The sequence below is a fragment of the Bufo gargarizans genome, chromosome 5 (assembly GCF_014858855.1).
Source record: "Bufo gargarizans isolate SCDJY-AF-19 chromosome 5, ASM1485885v1, whole genome shotgun sequence".
In the NCBI taxonomy this organism is placed as follows: Eukaryota; Metazoa; Chordata; class Amphibia; order Anura; family Bufonidae; genus Bufo; species Bufo gargarizans.
The window spans coordinates 144743453-144767421 of record NC_058084.1 but is presented as its reverse complement, the minus strand read 5'-3'; the positions used below and the strand labels follow the sequence as shown (position 1 = coordinate 144767421).

Below are 23969 nucleotides of genomic sequence, written 5' to 3'. Positions count from 1 at the left end.
CTATTATTATGGCATAGGCAACTGCTGCAGACAATAAACAGGCTCAGCAATTTTTTGATGGGACTGTAATGTGTATCTCAGTGGCTTTTTGAAGCGTTGACACATGAGAATTTTGTGAAGACAGAACATACCTTCTGGACATTTTAAAGACAGATAGCTATTGAGCATCCCCAAGGAGCTTTGATCTATTATAACCACCGACTAATTATGGACCTTCAAAAGACCCCAACATAACTGAGGTATAGGGTAACTTCTCTTTCAGATGTTGGTACGCTGTGCAACAAAATTTGATCCAAATCATTGAAAACTAGGTTCAATTCATTTTAGGGCTTATGCACATGAATGTGTTTTCTTTCCGTGTTCGTTCCGTTTTTTTTTGCAGACCGTATGCGGAACCATTCATTTCAATGAGTCTGCAAAAAAACAGAAGTTACTCCATGTGCATTCCGTTTCTGTATGTCTGTATATCCATTCCGCAAAAATATAGAACATCTCCTATTATTATCCACATTACGGACAAGGATAGTACCGTTCTAATAGGGGCCAGCTGTTCTGTTCCACAAAATACGGAATGCAAGCGGATGTCATTCGTATTTTTTCCAGATCCGTTTTTGCAGACAGCAAAATACATACATGTCAATTGGAACACCCCTAACAACATGGGGCCACTTTTTTTTTTCCAGGGCCACTTTAAGTTTCCAGTGCACCCCTGTTCATATTAATACATGTTCCTCAGAGTATACATAGATCTTGGTTTCTGCTTCCCACTCTTCATGGACATACGTACATTTTAGTACATAGTACAATATTTAGTAAAAAGTACAATATTAATGACCTATCCTCAGGATAGGTCATCGATATCAGATCGATGGCAGTCCAACTTTGACACCCACACTGATCTGCTGTTTGAAGGGCTTTGGAAGCGAGCATCATGTCCTTCTCACGGCATACCAAGCACAGCGCCTTATATTGTATAGTGGCTGTCCCTGGTATTGTAGCCCAGGGCCATTTATTTGATGTCATGTGACTAATGAACATGACATCACTGGCCTAGGAAGGATTCTCAGTGCTCACTGGAGCACCACTGCCTCTTCAAACAGCTGATCAGCAGGGGTGCAAGGAGTCAGACCCCCACTGCTCCTGGGGATAGCCTCAGCAATATTTTGCTCCCAGAAAGGCGCTTTAAAGTGGTTATCTCATCTCACATTAGTAACGGCGGGATGAGACAACCCCTTTAAGTACTTTGCTTTAATCATCTTGTACAGGTACAGCTTCTTGTAGCCCAGACCTGCATTCACAGTTCTGAAAATCTGAAATATCCCAGCATTCCTGGCTCAATTTCATCAGAGCATAGTCTTGTAATTTACAATTCTCTGCTCTTTAGACCAGATGCTGCGCAATAAACTAATAAAAATCATTTGGTAAAATAGAAAGATAGATTCTTAAATCTTGTACACGTTCCAGGGCAGTATTTCTTATGAATAATTTATGCCACAGTTAGTACTATAAGGTACTACAAGGTACTACCACGCTTTCTCCTAAACTCTAAATGTTAACCATGCTTTTAATAATTTATCAAGTGCAGTAATAGTATAGTGAATTATTTATCCACACGGGGGTCAATTACTACGGCTTACGGTAATTAAAAGCTAGTTAATATTTGACTGACTTCTACAAATTTACATGTTAATCCCAAAAGGACAATTTCTCTAATCCAAATGTTGTCTTTGACCTGCACTAAAGTGACTTAACCTTGGTAAGTAGCGTGCCCGAGTAAGGCTGCTTTCACATTTGCTCTTATTATTTCTGTTCTCCTGCTCCGTTATAGGAACAGAAGAACAAAAATAACGGAAATGCCGGATTCTGCAAATAACTGGCAGCAGCAGAACCTAACAGATCTCATTAAATATAGTGGGATCCGTTAGTTAAAAAACGTTCTTCCGAACAGAAACCTGAGAAAAAAGGCCTGCATGAAGCAATTTTCTGCACTATTTTTGATAAACTCTGTGACAGAAGCCCTGAACTGAGCTTTCGACGTAGATGTGAAAGCAGCATAACTATGGACCACATGTAAAGGCAGGAATCCGCATGCTAAGAAATGTATGCAAAATCGTTCCTCTCCAGAAGTAAGGGAACTGTCTCTCTAGTGCCACCTACAGATGGGGGCCAGTATCCTCTGACAAGAAGCAAGACCTCCGAAACAGCACTGTCTACAGATGGGGCTATCTGACTTGACTGATATCTCTCATTTTTCAAGGCTCTATAAGTAGGACTTGTCACTGCACCGCTCCGAAATGTGTGCTTTATTAACTACTTGCATCCCCCATGTGATATCAATAATGGAGCATCTACTCTTATGACTCTATGTTGTACTATTCCTTTGTTATTTTTACTAGAAGTTTAGGAATGAATTGTAGTATGCATTTGCCAGCAGTCTGCAGTAAAGGTACTTATGGGTGTTACCAGGTGGGGGTGTGTCCCTGTACAGTCTGAAACCAGCAGCACTGATTGGCCAGAGTCAGACACCCCTGCCACTGGTAACACCCAGCAGTACCTGAGTAGAATCATAAGGATGAATGCTCCAGAATTGTTATTACATGGGGGGTGCAAGTATTTGCTAAAGCAAACACGCCAGGAGAGGTGACAGGTTCTCTTTAATTGGTCAACCATTGACTTACAGGGTAAAAATGTATTGGTGGCATTAGGCTAGTTCCACACTAGCGCTTTTAGATCCGGCAGGCTGTTCAGGCAGGGAGCAGCATTGCCGGAAGCGACTGGAACGCTATCCTGCCCTTTTCACTATAATGGTAACGGGCGGAGATCCAGCCACAACCCATAGTAGCGTTTTTTGTCCGGACGATTCTCTGCATGTTTCCCAGGCTGCAGCTGCATCTCCATCGGTCCTCATTATAGTGAATAGGGCCGGCGGATGTCAGGTACTCATCCGGAAATGCCGGATCCAGACATCTCTGGTGGGACAATCCCTAGTAGAATGGCCTACTGGAGATTTCTAACGCTAGTGTGAAACTAGCCTTAGAGGGACAGTTTTCTTCCTTCAGGAGTAGACCTCATTTGCATACTTTTTCCCAGGGAGATTTGCCTGTAAAGACTCCCAACGCCAACTGGATCTTCACAAGTCCGTAACTGCCTACTCAATCTTCCAGTGGTCATAAAAGTGGTTACTCAGGTTTTTACAATTGATGACCTACCTTTAGATTGGTGAGGGTTGGATTTTTGCCACCCACACCAGTCAACTGTTTGAATGGACATGGTGCTTGGGGGATCTCTACATCCTCTTCATCGGATTTTACACTTTTCATTCCGACTGTGCTTGATATTGCAGCTTTGTTTCATTCCAGCTGACTTACCTTCTGTACTCTTTTATTAGTGGCACCCTGTGTAGTATTGCCCTGTGTATAATGCTGAAAACCAAATATATAGTTTTACCTCTCTTTTAATATGCAGATTTTTGAGATTTCTATCTACAGGTTTTTCTATAAACAAGTATTTTACCAGAATAATTTGCATTAGACTGTTGTCTTTTGCTTAAACTGTTCTACCCATAGTTTATTCTTTACTTTTTCATTGAAATGTTTAACCAGAAAATGTCAAGTGAATTTCATTTATAGCTAATACATAATATATTCTACATGGGAAATGAAATTGTCATGGCAGACTTCTTAGCGTTTCCTTAAACTTTCACTGTAGGATGAAGAAGCTTTCAGCATTTGCTTTTACAAACTCATTTCACAGGATTTAGTTTACTGTGGACGTAAGCAACTTAAGTGTTTTATGTCTTGAGTATAAAGAATGCTTATACTTCTCTGCTCATGCATGATTCATTTCGAAATGCTTATGACACCGGCCTAAGAGATTGAAACAGCTTTGTTCTGAGAAAATCAGCAAGCTTATGGCTCATCCATTACATTCAAAGGAGACATTTTTACTACAGTCGCCCAGTCTCCCATTATGTGCTTTCACGGACATTCCTTCAGACTGTCATCTCCTCGTTCACATGACGGTTTCTGCGGTGTCCACGGTTACTTTCTGGGCTTTTATTCTCTTTGCTCGGCATTCTCAATTGAGATGTGCAAAGTCCTGGACATTCAGGATGAATGCACATTATTACCGAGTGGCAGAACACATTGCATTAGCCAGGGAGCATCAGTACTGGATGTTATAGACCCTTTAAAGGAACACTCATGCCAGAAATAGCTCCTATTTTACATTCACAAATACACCAAGGTCGTTATCACCGCTAAATAAACATGGTTTAAGAGGGGATCTTAAAGGGAATATTCATCCTGTTCCCTTTCTCCTCCTTTTCTTGGTAAGAGCTATAAAGACCACTAAATCTAAAATATTAGTCAACTTATTATATCAATAACCAGGTCCCTTCATAAATTGTAACCCAGTTCAATTGAATATTTTTAGTATTACATTCTACGTATTTTGGATGTAAAAAAAAAAAATATTGGTCTTCTTTAAAAATGTTCAGCAGTTTTTCTTCTAGAGCTTTCAGTTTCTCTGCATATGAAGATTTCTATTTAACCTCATTGAAATCCTTCAGAGCTACTCTGACTGCTGGATCTGTAGCTCTTATGTTTAATTTCCTAAGAGCTCATGAACACTCATATAAGTGAAATTATAGTTATTTTTATATGAATATGGCTAAAATGAGTGTATATGAGCTATCAGAAGTGAAGAGATAAGGGATACAGATGAAGGTGCCCCACGATGGATTCAGTGAGAAGAAAAAGCAACAGTCTGCAGATGCACTGCAAACTGAAAGCTGTAGAGGAAAAACTGTTGTATATATATATATATATATATATTTTTTTTTATAAAGACCAATTAGCCCAAAATAAGTTGAATGCAATAATAAAAAAAATGCCACCAATTGCATTCATAGAATTTCAAACTCATGGTGTATTTATAGAGCATCTGTCAGCAGATTTGTACCTCTGAAACTGGCTGACCTGTTGCATGTGCACTTGGCAGCTGAAGGCATCTGTGTTGGTCCCATGTTCATATGTTCTCGCATTGCTGAGAAAAATGGTTTTAATATATTCAAATGTCGCTCTAGGAGCAAAGGGGGTGTTGCCATTACTCCTAGAGGCTCAACTCTCTCTACAATAACTGCACCCTCTTCACTTAATTGACAGGGCCAGGCTTGATGATGTTTTCACTTCCTGTCCCTGTCAATCAAAGTGGAGAGGGAGCAGCAGTTGCAGAGTAAGCAGAAAAGTAATGCCCCCATTGCTCCTAGAGGCCCATTTACATGTATTAAAACTTCATTTTTCTCAGCAGTACGGCAAATATGAGCATGAAACCCACATAGAAGCCTTCAGCTGCCAAGGGCAAATGTAAACAGTTCAGTCAGTTTCATAGGTACAAATCTGCTGACAGATGCCCTTTAATATGTTATAAGTGTCAAGTTAACGCTTACTACTGTACATCTATATATCCTAATTTATTGTACAAGTTTTCTTGCTAGTACTGTTATTTACATTAGGATATCTTGCCAATTAGCTGTATTAAACATTTTTATTTTCCACATATGAACATTCATGTAATTTATATTTTTCCCCTAATACAATACAGCCTTCCTCTGGATCAACTTTGCAGGATAACAGGCTAAACTAGGCTACAAAAATGTTAATTTGAACCCTAGCTGGTAAAATTTACATTCTTATTGTTTTCCATAAATGCAGTAAGGTACATAAATATTGGGACATCGACACAATTCTAACATTTTTGGCTCTATACACCACCACAATGGATTTGAAATGAAACGGACAAGATGTGCTTTAACTGCAGACTGTCAGCTTTTATTTGAGGGTATTTACATCCACATCAGGTGAACGGTGTAGGAATTACAACACTTTGCATATGTGCCTCCCACTTGTTAAGGAACCAAAAGTAATGGGACAATTGGCTTCTCAGCTGTTCCATGGCCTGGTGTGTGTTATTCCCTCATTATCCCAATTACAATGAGCAGATACAAGGTCCAGAGTTAATTTCAAGTGTGTTATTTGCATTTGGAATCAGTTGCTAAAAGAGGTACTCCTGTAATAAAAAGGGTACTCCTGGCCACAAGCAACCTGTCCTACAATGTGAGCAGGAACGGTTGCCTCCCCCTGCAGAGCATCCTATGGGTGAAGTGGCAGGGCCTCACTAAACACTATACACTGCTCTACAATACAGGTCCTTCTCAAAAAATTTGCATATTGTGATAAAGTTCATTATTTTCGGTAATGTACTGATAAACATTAGACTTTCATATATTTTAGATTCATTACACACCAACTGAAGTAGTTCAAGCCTTTTATTGTTTTAATATTGATGATTTTGGCATACAGCTCATGAAAACCCAAAATTCCTATCTCAAAAAATTAGCATATCATGAAAAGGTTCTCCAAACAAGCTATTAACCTAATCATCTGAATCAACTAATTAACTCTAAACACCTGCAAAAGATTCCTAAAGCTTTTAAAAACTCCCAGCCTGGTTCATTACTCAAAACCGCAATCATGGGCAAGACTGCCGACCTGACTGCTGTCCAGGAGGCCATCATTGACACCCTCAAGCAAGGACACAGAAAGAAATTTCTGAACGAATAGGCTGTTCCCAGAGTGCTGTATCAAGGCACCTCAGTGGGAAGTCTGTGGGAAGGAAAAAGTGTGGCAGAAAGCGCTGCACAACGAGAAGAGGTGACCGGACCCTGAGGAAGATTGTGGAGAAGGACCGATTCCAGACCTTGGGGGACCTGCGGAAGCAGTGGACTGAGTCTGGAGTAGAAACATCCAGAGCCACCGTGTACAGGCGTGTGCAGGAAATGGGCTACAGGTGCCGCATTCCCCAGGTCAAGCCACTTTTGAACCAGAAACAGCGGCAGAAGTGCCTGACCTGGGCTACAGAGAAGCAGCACTGGACTGTTGCTCAGTGGTCCAAAGTACTTTTTTCGGATGAAAAATGTCATTCGGAAATCAAGGTGCCAGAGTCTGGAGGAAGACTGGGGAGAGGGAAATGCCAAAATGCCTGAAGTCCAGTGTCAAGTACCCACAGTCAGTGATGGTCTGGGGTGCCATGTCAGCTGCTGGTGTTGGTCCACTGTGTTTTATCAAGGGCAGGGTCAATGCAGCTAGCTATCAGGAGATTTTGGAGCACTTCATGCTTCCATCTGCTGAAAAGCTTTATGGAGATGAAGATTTCATTTTTCAGCACGACCTGGCACCTGCTCACAGTGCCAAAACCACTGGTAAATGGTTTACTGACCATGGTATTACTGTGCTCAATTGGCCTGCCAACTCTCCTGACCTGAACCCCATAGAGAATGTGTGGGATATTGGGAAGAGAAAGTTGAGAGACGCAAGACCCAACACTCTGGATGAGCTTAAGGCCGCTATCGAAGCATCCTGGGCCTCCATAACACCTCAGCAGTGCCACAGGCTGATTGCCTCCATGCCACGCCGCATTGAAGCAGTCATTTCTGCAAAAGGATTCCCGACCAAGTATTGAGTGCATAACTGAACATAATTATTTGAAGGTTGACTTTTTTTGTATTAAAAACACTTTTCTTTTATTGGTCGGATGAAATATGCTAATTTTTTTAGATAGGAAATTTGGGTTTTCATGAGCTGTATGCCAAAATCATCAATATTAAAACAATAAAAGGCTTGAACTACTTCAGTTGTGTGTAATGAATCTAAAATATATGAAAGTCTAATGTTTATCAGTACATTACAGAAAATAATGAACTTTATCACAATATGCTAATTTTTTTAGAAGGACCTGTATATGGTAAAGATGTGATCCTGTCTGTGATGTGTCACCATGGCTGAGCAACCTGACCTTAAAACTCACTAACATGTTGTATATGCAAGTGCCAGCATGTAGTGTTAAGTGAGGCTCCGTCCCCTCACTTCCTCAGACTACTTTCACATCTGCGTTTCTCCTTTCTGATATTGAGATCCATTATAGACTACCGAAAGAAAATGATTCAGTTTTGTCCCCATTCACTGTTTGGTTGCGTTCCCATACTGGACAGAAAACCGATGCAAACACCGTTTTTCTGTCCGGCATGGGATGCGGAACAAGATGGATCTGTCATGACTCACAATGTAAGTCAATAGTGCCAGATCCGTTTTCTCAGACACAGACTTACAATGGTTTTAGTGCCGGATCAGTCATGGCTATTTTAGAGATAATACAACCGGATCCGTTCATGATGGATGCAGACTGTTCTATTATTGTGACGGAAGCGTTTTTGACGAACCCTGCCGGATCCAGGCAAAAACACAGATGTGAAAGTAGCCTTAGGCATTTCTGTAAGTGGAGGCAACCAGCAACTGTATGAGAACTTATAACATCTTAGTAACGGTGGTTTGTGTCACTTTACATAACCAGCAGTCATGGGGGGTCACTGAGATCTAGAGGAGTTAATATTGTTTTATGTATGACATGCCAGAATAAATAAGCCAGTCCTCCCACCATTTTTATTCTCGCACAGTCATGCACAAATTCCTAACATTTTGGAATCAGTTACTCGTGGACATGTTTAATTTTAACCCATCTGATTTAACTCCATTAAATGTTTCTGAAGGTCTCTCGCTGTTCCCTGCGGCACTTAGGTTAATGTTTTAACATGGGCACATAGGACATAACGAAGCACTAGTGAATTAGCTCCAGTAGGAGAACTATTTCATATATGGCAAAAAAAAAATTGCTTGAGAAGTGAATAAATGTTGAGTAGATTTACTGTGATATGGTGGAGGGGAGTAATGCATTAGTTATACCTTCAATAGAAACCTCCCAATCTAACCGTTTGGGACACATTTGTACAAACCCCACCATGTTTAGATCCATTTCTTATTACAATAGCACAAGAAAGGACAGTTAGGAGTTTTGGGAACGCCATGGAAAATCAGTCCATAATGTTAGTCCAAGACCAAATTAATTTGTCATAATTGGGATTTGTTAGGGTATTTAAGGCCTCGTTCACACGTCAGTGTTTAGTCAGTGATTTCCATCAGTGATTTGTGAGCCAAAACCAGGTGCGGCTCTAAACACAGAACAGGAGCAGATCTTTCCCTTCTACCTCATGTCTGTGGAGGCTCCACTTCTGGTTTTGGCTCACAAATCACTGATGGAAATCACTGACCAAACACTGAAGTGTGAACGAGGCCTAAGAGTGCAACCTGTGCAGAAAAAAATATGTATTACAAATGTCCTGTTATTTAATGCACAACGTATTACGTTAATTTGAAATAGCGTATTTAGAATTTACTTGATCTTTAGCTCCCTCTTCTACAGAAATAGGAACTAGAATAATATTCTTAGTAAACTTCGAAAATGAATTGTGATGAAACACATGACTAATAAGAGAATAATTAAATAAATAATTAAATATGTAATAATAATAATAATAAAAAATTATAATAATATTTATTTATATAGTGCTACCATATTCAGTGTTTTGCTAATTTCTAGGGTTCATGTACAGAACAAAAATAACTGGCTAATATACAATTGAAACAAGAGCAAGAGCTTACAATCCATGAGGAATTGGGGGATGACACATAAGGTAGTTGATTGTGATAAGTAGGATTCAAGCCATTATTGAACTGAAAGGAGTGGTGCCAGCAGATCTGCTTCGGGTTTGGGACTGGTAGAGGATCAAGTTCATGCCAGAGGAGTTGGTGGGGGAAAGGTTTAGTCGGAGAAAAGTCATTTTAGGTAGCTTGATAAGCCTGCCTGAAAAGATGTGTTTTTAACCACTTGCCATCTGGGCCATTTGCCCCCTTCCTGACCAGGCCTAATTTTGCAAAACTGACATATCTCACTTTATGTGGTAATAACTTTGGAACGCCTTTACTTATCCAAGTCATTCAGAGATTGTTTTCTCGTGACACATTGTACTTCATGATAGTCATAAATTTGAGTCAATATATTTCACCTTTATTTATGGAAAAAAATCCCAAATTTACCAAAAATTTCAAAAAATTCACAATTTTCTAAATTTCAATTTCTCTGCTTTTAAAACAGAAAGTGATACCTCATAAAATATTTATTACTGAACATTACCCATATTTCTACTTTATGTTGGCATCATTTTGGAAATGTCATTTAATTTTTTTAGAACGTTAGAAGGCTTAGAAGTTTAGAAGCAATTCTTAAAATTTTTAAGAAAATTGCCAAAACCCACTTTTTAAGGACCAGTTCAGGTCTGAAGTCACTTTGTGGGGCCTACATAGTGGATACCCCCATAAATGACCCCATTGTAGAAACTACACCCCTCAAGTTACTTAAAACCGATTTTACAAACTTTGTTAACCCTTTAGGCGTTCCATAGGAATTAAAGGAAAATGGAGATCAAATTTTTTAATTTTACTTTTTTGGCAGATTTTCCATTTTAATCCAATTTTTTCTTTAAAACATCGATGGTTAACAGCCAAACAAAACTCTATATTTATTACCCAGATTCTGTGGTTTACAGAAACACCCCACATGTGGTCATAAACTGCTGTATAGGCACACGGCAGGGCGCATAAGAAAAGGAACTCCACGTGGTTTATAGATGCCATGTCCCATTTGAAGCCCCCTGAAGCACCCTTACAGTAGAAACTCCCAAGAAGTGATCCCATTTTGGAAACTAGGGGATAAGGTGCCAGTTTAATTGCTACTATTTTTGGGTACATATGATTTTTAGATCATTCATTATAACATTTTATGGGGCAAGGTGACCCAAAAATGGGTTGTTTTAGCACAGTTTCTATTTATTTATTTTTACAGCGTTCACCTGAGGGGTTCAGTCAAGTGACATTTTTATAGAGCAGATTGTTACGGATGTGGCGATACCTAATATGTATACTTTTTCTTATTTATTAAAGTTTTACACAATAATAGCATTTTTGAAACCAAAAAATTATGTTTTAATGTGTCCATGTTCTGAGAGCTATAGTTTTTTTTTTTTATAGATTTTCTTATGTAGGGGCTCATTTTTTGCGGGATGAGGTGACGGTTTTATTGGTACCATTTAGTGGGACATACGCAATTTTGATCACTTGGTGTTGCACTTTTTGTGATGTAAGGTGACAAAAATTGCTTGTTTTGACACTGTTTTTTTTTGTTTTTTTTTACGGTGTTCACCCGAGGGGTTAGGTCATGTGATATTTTTATAGAGCTGTTTTTTACGGACGCGGCAATACTTAATATGTATACTTTCTTTTATTTGTTTCACTTTAACACAATAATAGCATTTTTGAAACCAAAAAAATGATGTTTTAGTGTCTCCATGTTCTAAGAGCTATAGTTTTTTTTATTTTTTGAGAGATTTTCTTATGTAGGGGCTCATTTTTTGCGGGATGAGGTGACGGTTTTATTGGTACCATTTTGTGGGACATATGTGTTTTTGATCACTTGGTGTTGCACTTTTTGTGATGTAAGGTGACAAAAATTGCTTGTTTTGAGACTGTTTTTTTGGGGATTTAGATCAGGTGATATTTTTATAGAGCTGGTTTTTACAGACACGGCAGTACCAAATATGTCTATTTTATTTTTTCTATTTTTAACATGTTTTTTTATTCCTTACTTGGGGAATAATTTTTTTATTTTTTATTTTACTCTTTTCGTCCCCCATAAGGTCATACAAGACCTCTGGGGGACATTTACTTCACTTTTTCTTATTTTTTTCACTGTTGATTTCTCCTGTAACTGGGGCTGACATAGTAGCCCCAGTTACAGGAGAAATGCACCCCTCCAGCTGCAGTTTCTGAAGCGTGCAGCTGCAGTTTCTGAACGGACGTTTTGAAACGTCCATTCAGAAATAGAGATCCACCTCCCGGACGTTTATATTCTATGGGCGGATGGGAGGTGGTTAAGGCACGATTGAAGGTGGAGAAGTTGTGAATTGACCTGATATTCTGGGGCAGATATTCCAGAGAGTAGGTGCAGCTTAAGAAAAGTCTTGAAGATGGGAGTAAGAGGTACGAATAATGGAGGATATTAATCTTAGGTCACTAACAGAACGGAGAGCTGTTTGGAGGTGCAGCACTGTGGAGAGCTATATAGGAAGAGATCAAAGAGAGAGCAGTACCCTTAAGGCCAATTGAGTGGAGCATGGCGAGGAGGAGTTTATGGTCTATGGTATTAAATGCTGAGATCCAGAAGAATCAGTAGAGAATAATCACCATTTCTTTTTGCTGTCAGGAGATCGTTAGACACTTTAGTAAAGGTAGTTTCTGTAGAGTGAAGAGGGCAAAAGGCAGATTGTAAGGGGTCAAGAAGAGAGTTTGCAGAGAGATAACTTATTAAGTGAGAGTAGACAAGTTTAGAGATGAAGGGGAAGTTAGAAACAGGTCGGTAGCTAGCAGCACGGGTCAGGTCAAGAGATGTTTTTTTTTAGTAGACATGTTTTATCCTTTTTTATCTTGTATTCTTTATATTATACTTATCTCCAGTCAATGTGTGAACAAGTCCTTCTACTAACTGTACCATAATGTAAAAACATGAAACTAAAATAAAAAGTTAAAGGGAACCTGTCACCTCCCGAAACCATCCCAAGCCACCAGCAGTACCTGTGTGTAGCCAGCAGCGTGTTTCTGACTATGCCTTTCTTCCTAAAGGCAGATTCAGCAAAAGTACTGTTTCTCCACACATGCTTGAAGTCAAGGAGGCAGCGGCCTCCTTGCTTCAAGTCACGGTGACCACGCCCCCTTCCCTGCCTCTTCGCTGTGACTGACAGCGCTTATGCAGAGAGTTCGGCAAAGCCAGCCAAACTGGCGGCTGTCAGTCACAGCGAAGGGGCAGGGAAGGGGGCGTGGTTACCCTGACTTGAAGCAAGGAGACTTCAGGCATGTGTGGAGATGCGCACCGGGCAGAGGATAAAACAATGTTTTCAGTACTTTTGCTGCTTCTGCCGTCAGGAAGAAAGGCATCATCAGAAACGCGCTGCTGGCTACACGCAGGTACTGCTGGCAGCTTGGGATGGTTTGGGGAGGTGACAGGTTCCCTTTAATTGAGTTGTCCCACGAATAATATTCAACTTTTTTTTTCAAACTAGCACCTGGATCTACAGTATATACTTTTGTAATTGCATGTAATTAAAAATGTAGTACATCTACAGAATTAATCAATACATTTTTTCTGTATTGCACCTCCTGCTGTTTGTACTTTTCCTTATTTTTCTGTCTACCTTGCTGATGTGGACGCACATACTCAGTTCCATCCTTCAACTTCCTCCAGCACTATATACTTTTGGAACTGTGATATTTACAGTGGGAGAGCTGCAGCAGAAAGGACAGACCTCCTGAGAAAGGACACACACTCTGAACTGTCAGCCTGAAGCTATTCTACCAGGGCAATTGGAACAGTGAATGAGGAGATCTCTGGATTCATGTAATATACAGCGCTGGTTATAGCTTTGTTATAATGAGGTTGTCATGCATTATAATATGCCTAATTTTCATTTTTACATTATTTTACTTTTACATTTTACATTAATCATGGGATAACCCCTATAAGCGACATATGTTATGACAATATGTGTATTGCAATATAGCTGATATAGTGTACATACTGATAAAGTAAATCTGTTTTATTTAGGTCTTTCAAGTTGCATATGTAATCATCAAAGCTGCAAATTCTCCAAGACCTGGGAACTGGATTTTAGAGCGCTCCGTAGATGGTGTTGAATTTACACCCTGGCAATATTATGCAATTAGTGATACAGAGTGTCTGACCCGTTACAATGTGACGCCAAGACTTGGGCCACCAACATACAAGAGAGATGATGAAGTGATCTGTACATCATATTATTCTAGGCTTGTTCCTCTGGAGCATGGAGAGGTAGGTTTTTAATATTTTTTGTCATGTTCTTCATTGTTTCTTTCCATAGATCCTAAAAATGGGAATATTGATGAAAAAAACTTTACAGATAACTTTTGTGTTAAAAAATTGTATCTCATGACAGCTAATTAAAAAAAATATTTTTCCAGTTTTACAAATGACCAGTTTCTGAATACAGCAAGTTTATATCAGGGCACACAGAGGTTTTATTTTTTTGTCATGGATTCTAAATTAATAAATAAGAAAATTAACATGCTTAATACAGAGACATTTTCCCCTGTTAACATAGCTTGTAAGGGTGAAAATGGTTCCTGCTCTACAAAGGCACCATATGGTGGCACATAAAGTGGTTACAGGTCCATAACAGTAATCTGTAGGCACTCCATGTGATGCTGTATAGGGTTCATTGATGCACACAGCATTGTTTATGAGTATGGTCCAATAAAAGTGTTATATGGTCATAGAGGGTTCCCTTTCTTAGAATTGTCCTCTTTGAGCCAGCATAGAAAGCTCAGGTAGACTTCCATATATTACATGGACGACCATTCATCAGAATGGCTGCCATGTAATACTAAATTTCTCCTGCAGTAGACAAAACAGGGGAATGTCTTGTTAAATGTTGGTGTTCTTTACAATGCCCAAAAGTGCATTAACATTTTGGCAAAAAAAAAAAAAAAAAGTAGGCCAACAAGAGGTGCCATAACTAAGAGGTTACATATCTAACATGTCTAGCAAGATGCACAACATTTATTATACAGCATGAACCACCCTGATGTCTTCTGCATGGCTAGCTTTAAGCTGTCTAAATGGAAGAGAGTATTAATACATTTGCCTACAGTGTTGAAAAGATCCCGCTGAGGGGAAAGCAGAGCAGTAATTAAGGAGATAGTCATAGGGTCATGTGTAGGTGTTAATGTATCTTTATAAAATATGAAAGCTTGGCACCTGCACAGATGTCTCACAATAGTTCTTATAATAGGAACGTGCAAACTCATTTTCTGTTCAGAAAATGTACTGTTGGAGTTATCAAGGTTTGTAACAATCCTAATTACGTGTCATGGGTCTTGTTAAGTTTCTCTAATATGTTGCAGTCATTAAAATGCCAGAGTGGAGCAAACACTACAGAATGAAAGTGATAAGTTAAAATGGTAGAAGGCTGTTAGGCCTCATGCACACAACAGTATTTTTTCACGGTCCGCAAAAACGGGGTCCGTAGGTCCGTGATCCGTGACCGTTTTTTCGTCCGTGGGTCTTCCTTGATTTTTGGAGGATCCACGGACATGAAAAAAATGTTGTTTTGGTGTCTGCCTGGCCGTGCGGAGCCAAACGGATCAGTCCTGAATTACAATGCAAGTCAATGGGGACGGATCCGTTTGACGTTGACACAATATGTGCCATTTCAAACGGATCCGTCCCCATTGACTTTCAATGTAAAGTCTGGAGTCCCTTTTATACCATCGGATCTGAGTTTTCTCCAATCCGATGGTATATTTTAACTTGAAGTGTCCCCATCACCATGGGAACGCCTCTATGTTAGAATATACTGTCGGATATGAGTTAGAGCGTGAAAACTCATTTCCGACAGTATATTCTAACACAGAGGCGTTCCCATGGTGATGGGGAAGCTTCTAGTTAGAATATACTACAAACTGTGTACATGACTGCCCCCTGCTGCCTGGCAGCACCCGATCTCTTACAGGGGGCCGTGATCAGCACAATTAACTCCTCAGGTGCCGCACCTGAAGGGGTTAATTGTACTGTCATATCCCCCTGTAAGAGATCAGGGCTGCCAGGCAGCAGGGGGCAGAACCCCCCTCCCCAGTTTGAATATCATTGGTGGCCAGTGCCCCCCCCCTCCCTCCCTCTATTGTAATAATAGGTTGGTGGCCAGTGTGCGGCCCGCCCCCCTTCCTCCCTCTATTGTGATAAATCGTTGGTGGCACAGTGTGCGCCCCCCATCGGCCCCCCCTTCCTCCCTCTATCGTAATAAATTGTTGGTGGCACAGTGTGCGCCCCCCATCGCCCCCCCTTCCCCCCTCTATTGTAATAAATCGTTGGTGGCACAGTGTGCTCCCCCCATCGCCCCCCCTTCCTCCCTCTATTGTAATAATTCGTTGGTGGCACAGTGTGCGCCCCCCATCGGCCCCCCTTCCTCTATAGCCTCATGCACACAACCATTTTTCGGGTCCGCATCTGAGCCGCAGTTTTTGTGGCTCGGGTGCGGACCTATTCACTTCACTATTCACCTATTCACTTGCAGTGGGGCTGCAAAAGATGCGGACAGCACTCCGTGTGCTGTACGCATCCGTTGCTCCGTTCCGTGGCCCCCCCAAAAATAGAACATGTCCTATTCTTGTCCGTTTTGCAAACAAGAATAGGCATTTCTACAATGGGCCACCCGTTCTGTTCCGCAAATTGCGGAAGGCACACAGACGGCTTCAGTTTTTTGCAAATCCGCAGTATGCGGACCGCAAAAAAACGCAATGGTCGTGTGCATGAGGCATAACAAGAATGATTTTCTATGGGTCTGTTTTTCTCCAGAAATAGCACAACTCTTTGTCTATGTGCTCTTTACACTAGTGCAGGCATTGTGAGTTCAAAGTGCAGTTCCAGATGCAGCCCATGGACAAAAGTGTCTCTCTATGAACAAAAAAGCAGAATGTTTTCTTATTCAGTTGACTTTAGACTAGCAGTGTAACGGTCACATCCACACACACACAGAGGGAAGGATAGTGACCACTGCGTTCCACCCTCACCCCTGGCCCTGCCTACTTGCCTCACGAGTCCTGATGACTGGGGACAACTGGACAACAGTCCCTTAGGATATGTGCAGGGAAGACAGACAAGACAAAATACGGAACGTGAACGGACTGGGTCAGAACCAAGAGAGCTACGCAGTACAAAGGGTTAAGCAAAGAATGGTCAGGAGAAGCCAGGGTCAAATACCAGGAGAGTAGAGAAGTACCAGAGGAGTCCGCAAAGAGTAGTCAGGTGGGAGCCGAGGTCACAATACCAGGACGGATGTGCAGTATAGGAGGAGCAGGCAAAGGATCGTCAGGGAACAGGATCAGGTGAGTATTCAGTAGTCCAACAAATAGCCAGGAACCTAGAATTAACAGGCAACCTGTGGCCAGCAGGCTGCCTGTATTTATAGTGGGGAGTGAGGGTCATGTGACGTGGCCAGCGTCACATGACCGACAGACCGACCAAACGAGCACCGAGTGATCAGCTCGGCGCTCAAGGCAGACCTAGCAAAGCCGCCCTGGGAACGAGGTCAAACACAGATCCTCGCTCCCGAAGCTTAGCAACAGGTCTGCGGCTCATGGGAGACCGAGTGCGCCTTCGGCACCCCGTTACTAGCAGGCTCTGTGCTTCACACTGTCAGACAAATGCTTTGAAGGCTGGATCTGTAGCCTTTATCTCTGAAACTCCTGACAGCTCATAAAATACTCATTTAACTTATCAAACCAAGACTTTGGCTTAAATTAGTATTTATGAGCTGTCATGAGTTCAGAGATAAGGGCTACAGATCCAGCCATCAGAGCAGCTCCCTGACTGATTCATTGTGACATTGTGAAGCAGGGAGCCTGCTTGTCTGCACATGCACTGAAACTAAAAGCTGTAGAAGAAAAATTGTTGACAGTTTTTAATAAAGACCACTGAAATGATGATTTTAAACCAAAATGATTAGAATGCAATTATTATTAAAAAAATCTTATGTCCAAACTGTATTTTTATTTTTATTTTGCAAACTATAACCACCATGCTCTTTCCTCCATCTACTTAGATCCACACTTCATTAATTAATGGAAGACCAAGTTCTGATGATCCTTCTCCGACTTTATTGGATTTCACTTCTGCAAGATATATTCGTCTTCGTCTGCAACGTATTAGAACCCTAAATGCAGATCTTATGACCCTCAGCCATGGAAACTTGAAAGATGTGGATCTTATAGTAACCCGAAGAGTAAGCATGTTATCAAAAATTTTGTATGTTTGAATGACAATGTAAATGAGACCTGGAGTAAATGCCAAAACAGCTGTATTTAAAAAAGGAGAAAAAAACAAAATAAGAAAATATAATGTTGCGCCGTAAATAAAATATTATGCACAATTTAATAAAATACTTTTCAGGTCCTTTTTTCCAACACTCCAGCTTTTTTTTTTTTTATTTTATTTATAACTTTTCCCTTATTTCACCTTTTAGTACTACTACAGTGTCAAAGATATTTCAGTTGGAGGAATGTGCATTTGTTATGGACATGCCCGTAGCTGTCCTTGGGATGAAGTTACCAAGGTAAGCTGTCGTGATAATATTTAATATGGTAAATGGTAAAGGCCTGTCCCACGAAAAATATTCTACAGTTTTCAAACCAGCACCTGGATCTGAATACTTTTGTAATTGCATGTCATATTGCATAGCCACTGAGTTATTTAACAAAATGTACCTGTATAGCGCCATATTCTTTTTTTTTTTTTTTTCTTATTTCTTTGTCCTGTTCACTGAGAAGGACGCACATGCTCAGTTTCATCCTTCAACAGCCTCTAGAGCTGTGATAGGGAGAGCCTTGACACGCCCCTTTAGCTGCAGCAGAAAAGACACTCCCCCTGAGCTTTCAGCTTGATATAAATCTAGCAGAGCAATGAATGGGGAGATCTATAGATCCATGTGAGGTACAGGGCTGGTTCTAGCTTTGTTAAAAATAGATTGTCATGTACAATAACTATATGATGGCTGATTTTCATTTTTTACATTAGTCATGGGATAACCCCTTTAAGGAAACCAAACTGTGAACCTCCTTGTTTATGTCACCTTTCGGCCAGGATTGTGTTGAATGCTGGGCTGCTTTCCATTGTTATTTTATTTTATATTTTGCTTTGCGTTACGTTCTTTCTTTGGTCTTGTATGTATGCTTCTAGTACTGATGTTCACTAAAGTGAATGGGAGCAGTTGTGCAGTTGGGAGCGCTGTCCACTACAATGTTGACAGTGCTGCCGGTTTTGGAGCTGACTTATGGCGACAGAGCTACAAAGAACAGCTCAACAATGGGGGTGTGGGATGTCAGACCCCTGACAATCAACCAGCAATGGCCTATCCTCCGATTAGGCCATCACTTAAAAAGGTTGGACAGCCCTTTTAAGGCTCTGTAAAGTGTACAGCCTGATTGTGGACCTGATGTGATGACATTGCTCGTCACGCCTGTTCACATTACATTCCTGTTACGTTCCTTCTTTGATGACATGAGAACGTTGTTTCAGTCTCAAAAGCATCAGTTAACAAAAACTAGATTTAATTCAACGTGTTAGGAATGTAGGTCAGTATATAAAAGCGGCTTCATTTCTAATTTGTCTTTTTTTCATGCAGAAACTCCAGTGTCAATGTGAGCGTAACACTTGTGGAGAGAGTTGTAATGAGTGCTGCCCTGGTTACCACCAGAATCCATGGCGACCTGGCACCATTTCTATTGGCAATAAATGTGAAAGTAAGTTGAATTTATCTTCTACTGTATTCACAGATTTTCATCTTTTTAAAGACTTAAGGAGATAATTATCACGGAGGAAATTTACGTAGGAGTCTGAATTATGGTAATTTGCACGACATGTTGCAATTTGTTTAATAAATTAGGTGCATCTAACACTTTTGTCTTGTTAAGTTACTCTGCTATCTACACCAACAGTTTATTGGAGTAAAGTTGGGACAATTTTTGCAACTGTTTAAAAAAGTTGCAGTTGATAAGTCTGGCTTAAAGAGAATCTGTCACCTGGAAAATCACTGTTATTCCAAGCATGATGCCTTGTAGGGCTGGCTCAGCTGAATGTAAGGATACAATTTACTTCATTCTTGAGAAAAAGTACTTTTAAAGGGGTTTTCTGATAATGAGCTAACCTCAGGACAGGTTGCAAATTGGTAGGGGACCTAGCATGGATGCCAGGTGTCTGATCTCCGACGATCAAATATTGATGACCTATTCTAACGATACTGCATCATTATTGTACTCCCATAAAACTATTTTAATCCATATGCAAATATGCAGTTAAGTGCACTGAGGGCAGACCCAAGCCACTATGTACATGATTGCTCCTCCTGCTTCATTTGCCAGCTCCTCCTTCTTGATTGACAGGGTTAGGCAAGATAACTATGCAGGAACCTGGCTCTATCATTCAAGGAGAGGGAGACGCTGGCAGAGAAAGCAGGAGGGGCAAGGGTGCACAGAGTGGCTTGGGCCCGACCTCGCTGCACTTACCGTGCTAAGATGCACCTGATTATAAGATGCCCCAGGTTTTAGAGGAGGAAAATAAGAAAAAAATATTTTTCATCAGACCTCACATCAGATCCTCTTATCAGACCCCCATATCAGATGCTCAGATCAGACACCCAAATCAGGAACCCACATCAGACCCCCATCAGACCTCCATGTCAAATTCCTATCAGACCTCCATGTCAGACCCCCATCAAACTCCATGCCAGATCTCCATCCGACCTCCATGTCAGACCCCCATCAGACCTTAGATCAGAATTACATGCCAGAACCCTATGGGACCTCCATGTCAGAGCCCCATTAGAACTCAGATCAGACTTCCATGCCAGAACCCAATCAGACCTCAGATAAAATATAGAACTTCCCTTACCTCTCCTGCTCCACCACTCCTCTCTAGGTCCGTCGATCACTCCTCCAGTCGCACTCCCTTGTCTTCTCCGGCCCGTGCTGCACTGTCACCTGACTGCGTGCAGCGTCGTGTCATTGTACGTGCACTGTGTCCTGACACTGTATACTGTCAGGACCTGCAGTGCAGCACGGGCCGAAGAAGAAGACAACGGAGGGTGAGTACCGGCTGCGCTTACAGCGCTTCACCCTCTCCCTGCACCTAATACATACTAGTGAGCGCTTCCATAATGGAAGTGTTCACTAGTATTCTCTTTATAAGATGCACAGCCACTTTTTTTTTTTTTTTTGGGGGGGGGGGGAGTGTGCGAAAAATATGGTACTTTTTACACCAGAGTGCAGCATTGGATCACTAAGTGAAAGGTATCATTACATTTAGCCAAACTAACCCTACAAGGCATTGTGCCTGGTTTGACATTGAATTTCCTGGTGACAGACTCCCTTTAAATCAGCGCGATAGGCTTACCACACCCACCGTCCCATCCACTTTTCAAAACTGGAAGTGAGTGGTGTGAAAATGCAAAATGTTGTAGAATTGTTGTGCACATAATCCAAAGCTAGAAGCTACAATTCAAGAGTGCAGGGCTTGGTAAAGTCCTCCTATGTTTTTTAGCTATTCAATATTTGAAGCATCTTCTGATGTTATATTTTATTCTTTTGTACAGAGTGCAACTGCCATGATAAAGCAGAAGACTGTTACTATGACCAGACTGTGGCTGATCGGAATATGAGCTTGAACATTCATGACCAATATATTGGAGGAGGAGTTTGTATGAACTGTACTCAGTTTACAGCGGGAATTAATTGTGAAACATGTATTGAAGGCTACTTCAGACCACACAAGGTACGATCACTGCATCAATGGCCTTGCTGTACACCTAACACCTGCTTGTAAATGCAAATATAAAATGAACCAGACATAGGCATGTTCAGGAGGTTCAGGTATTACACAGACCATCAACTAAAACGACGTTGTACATGCAGTCCTATCTGTGGGCAGTATCATATATAGCCGGTGCCAGCTTCAGATTGTAACACCGAGTTAGACTTCATTACAGACTGCTGGAAATTAAGTCATAGACTTCTAGAAGGAATAATACAGGGACGAGACAAAATACAGTTATAGGAAAATATGCTCCAGAATTGTTATTACTTGGGGAATGCAAATAGTTACTAAAACAGACATATTAGGGTACTTTCACATTAGCGTTTTTCTTTTCCGGCATAGAGTTCCGTCACAGGGGCTCTATACTGGAAAAAGAACTGATCAGACATATCCCCATGCATTCTTAATGGAGAGTAATCCGTTCAGGATGCATCAGGATGTCTTCAGTTCAGTCATTTTGACTGATCAGGCAAAAGAGAAAACTGTAGCATGCCTGAAAAAAACTGAAGACTTGCCTGAATACCGGAATGCCGGATTTGTCCTTCGGGTCTGCGCATGCGCAGACCTTTAAAAATGAGAAAAAAATAATAACTGATCCGTTTTGGCTGATGACACTGAAAAAACGGATCCAGTATTTCAATGCATTTTTCAGACTGATCGGGCATTTTTCAGACTGATCGAGATCCTGATCAGTCTGAAAAATGCCTGATCAGTCAGAAAAAATGACATGCGTTTGCATACAGTTTGCCTTATCAGGCAGGCAGTTCAGGCAACGGAACTGCCTGCCGGAATCAAACAACACAAGTGTGAAAGTACCCTAAGGAGAATCATTTCAGCTAAAAGTGATAGTGAGACCATCCAGTAATAGAGCGTCTTTGGGATGTGATGAAAAGGGAGACATCCCCTATGTGATGTAATGATGTAACCGTTAAGCGGAACCTCTGAATATTATTTATTACCATTATGTTGCATTCCGTCAACAGGTCTCCCCTTACACAGATGACCCGTGCCGTCCTTGTGAATGCGATCCCTTTGGGTCTGTTAGTCCTGTTTGTGTGGTTGATGATAAGCATGCCCAGCCAGGTATGGTATTTCCACATCTTTCTCATGTTCTTATGCTGCAAACAACTAGAGAGACATTTTTATGATGTGATTTGCGCGCACAATAGGGACGTAAAGAAAGTCACAGATTTTGACGCATTCTATATTGGCGGAGGCACTAAATTTGGCACATCCTCCACCAGCGCCAGTCTTGATAAATGTCCCTCCTAGTCTTTACCATATTTCATTGAGGGCCATTTGTCATTTGAAATCCACATGCTAACAAATTATCATGGATTTTTAGAGAACATGTAAAGTTCGAAAAAGTGAAAAATTGCAGTCAGAAGTTGATTTATTTAGAGAGGCGGCCAATTCTAATATGACAGATGGAGCAGAGCTACAAGGAATTTTATGACCGAGTGATATGTGTCTTACCCTAGTGCAGGGATTAGCAACCTCCGGCACTGCAGCTGTTCAGAGACTACAACTCCCAGAGTGCTTCATTCACTTCTATGGGAGTTAAAAGAACAGCCAAGCATTTGCATGCTGGGAGCTGTAGTTTTACAGCAGCTGGAGTGCCGAAGGTCGCTGATCCCTGCCCTAGTGTTATATTCCTATTAAATCCCTGGTGTATCTAATGCTTAATAGTGACTGCAGCTGCCGACAACTGGGGGGCCATATGCAAGGAGCAATGCCTTAGAGGATGAAGCTTAATAAGTTATTATTATGGCACAGTGCAATCATTATATATGTGTTTTGTATTCTAAAGGTGTTCTTCCAGGACAGTGTCAGTGCAAACAGGGTTACACCGGCCCAAAATGTGATCAGTGCGACTATGGGTACAAGGGATACCCAAACTGTGTGCGTTGTAATTGCAGTCTAGTAGGAAGCGTGAATGATGACCCTTGTGCAGAACAGTGCATATGTAAGGTGAGTGCCCATTATACAGCCCTGATCTTATAATGGCCAGTTTAATACTTTGGAAATCCCTTTGGCTGTCGTACATACTATTTGTCACATAATTTCTTAAATAAAGATGCTTTATGTCATTTTCGTAATTATGATGAGGACTAGTATCCATATTGGTGATTATTTGGTCTTCTATTTCAGGAACACGTGGAAGGGGAAAACTGTGACCGGTGTAAGGCAGGCTACTACAACTTACAGGAACAGGATCCAGAGGGGTGTACAGAATGCTTCTGTTTCGGGGTCTCTGGTGTCTGTGATGAACTATTTTGGCATACTACTCAGGTACAGGAGCATTGCTTACATCCTTTATATTTGCTATTGGGAGGCTATTACTAGACAGATCCTTAATTAAATGCTATTGCATGGTTGAATGCATTTGTTAACATACAGTATGTCTACCATAAGTTCATTTGCATGCTGTATTTTTGTCCACGGAGAATCCCTTAAAAATAAGTCTCCATATACCAGCTGGATCCGTATATTGAGAACTGGTACCAACCAAATTTTGCAAGAGAATCTTCCTCAAAGGGCATCTGTCAGCAGTTTTGTACCTATTAATC

General features: G+C 40.9%; 1 protein-coding gene across 1 annotated transcript in view; it reads left to right on the top strand.

Annotated features, from left to right (window-relative positions):
* LAMA1 (laminin subunit alpha 1) overlaps positions 1–23969 on the top strand; it is a 176306-nt gene that overhangs the window by 45328 nt on the left and 107009 nt on the right. Inside the window, exons 4-11 of the mRNA XM_044293408.1 lie at positions 13606–13848; positions 17636–17815; positions 18056–18145; positions 19214–19331; positions 21179–21357; positions 22383–22482; positions 23210–23370; positions 23551–23691. Of these exons, the coding sequence (XP_044149343.1) occupies positions 13606–13848; positions 17636–17815; positions 18056–18145; positions 19214–19331; positions 21179–21357; positions 22383–22482; positions 23210–23370; positions 23551–23691 (1212 nt within the window). The remainder of the gene's footprint in view (positions 1–13605; positions 13849–17635; positions 17816–18055; positions 18146–19213; positions 19332–21178; positions 21358–22382; positions 22483–23209; positions 23371–23550; positions 23692–23969) is intronic.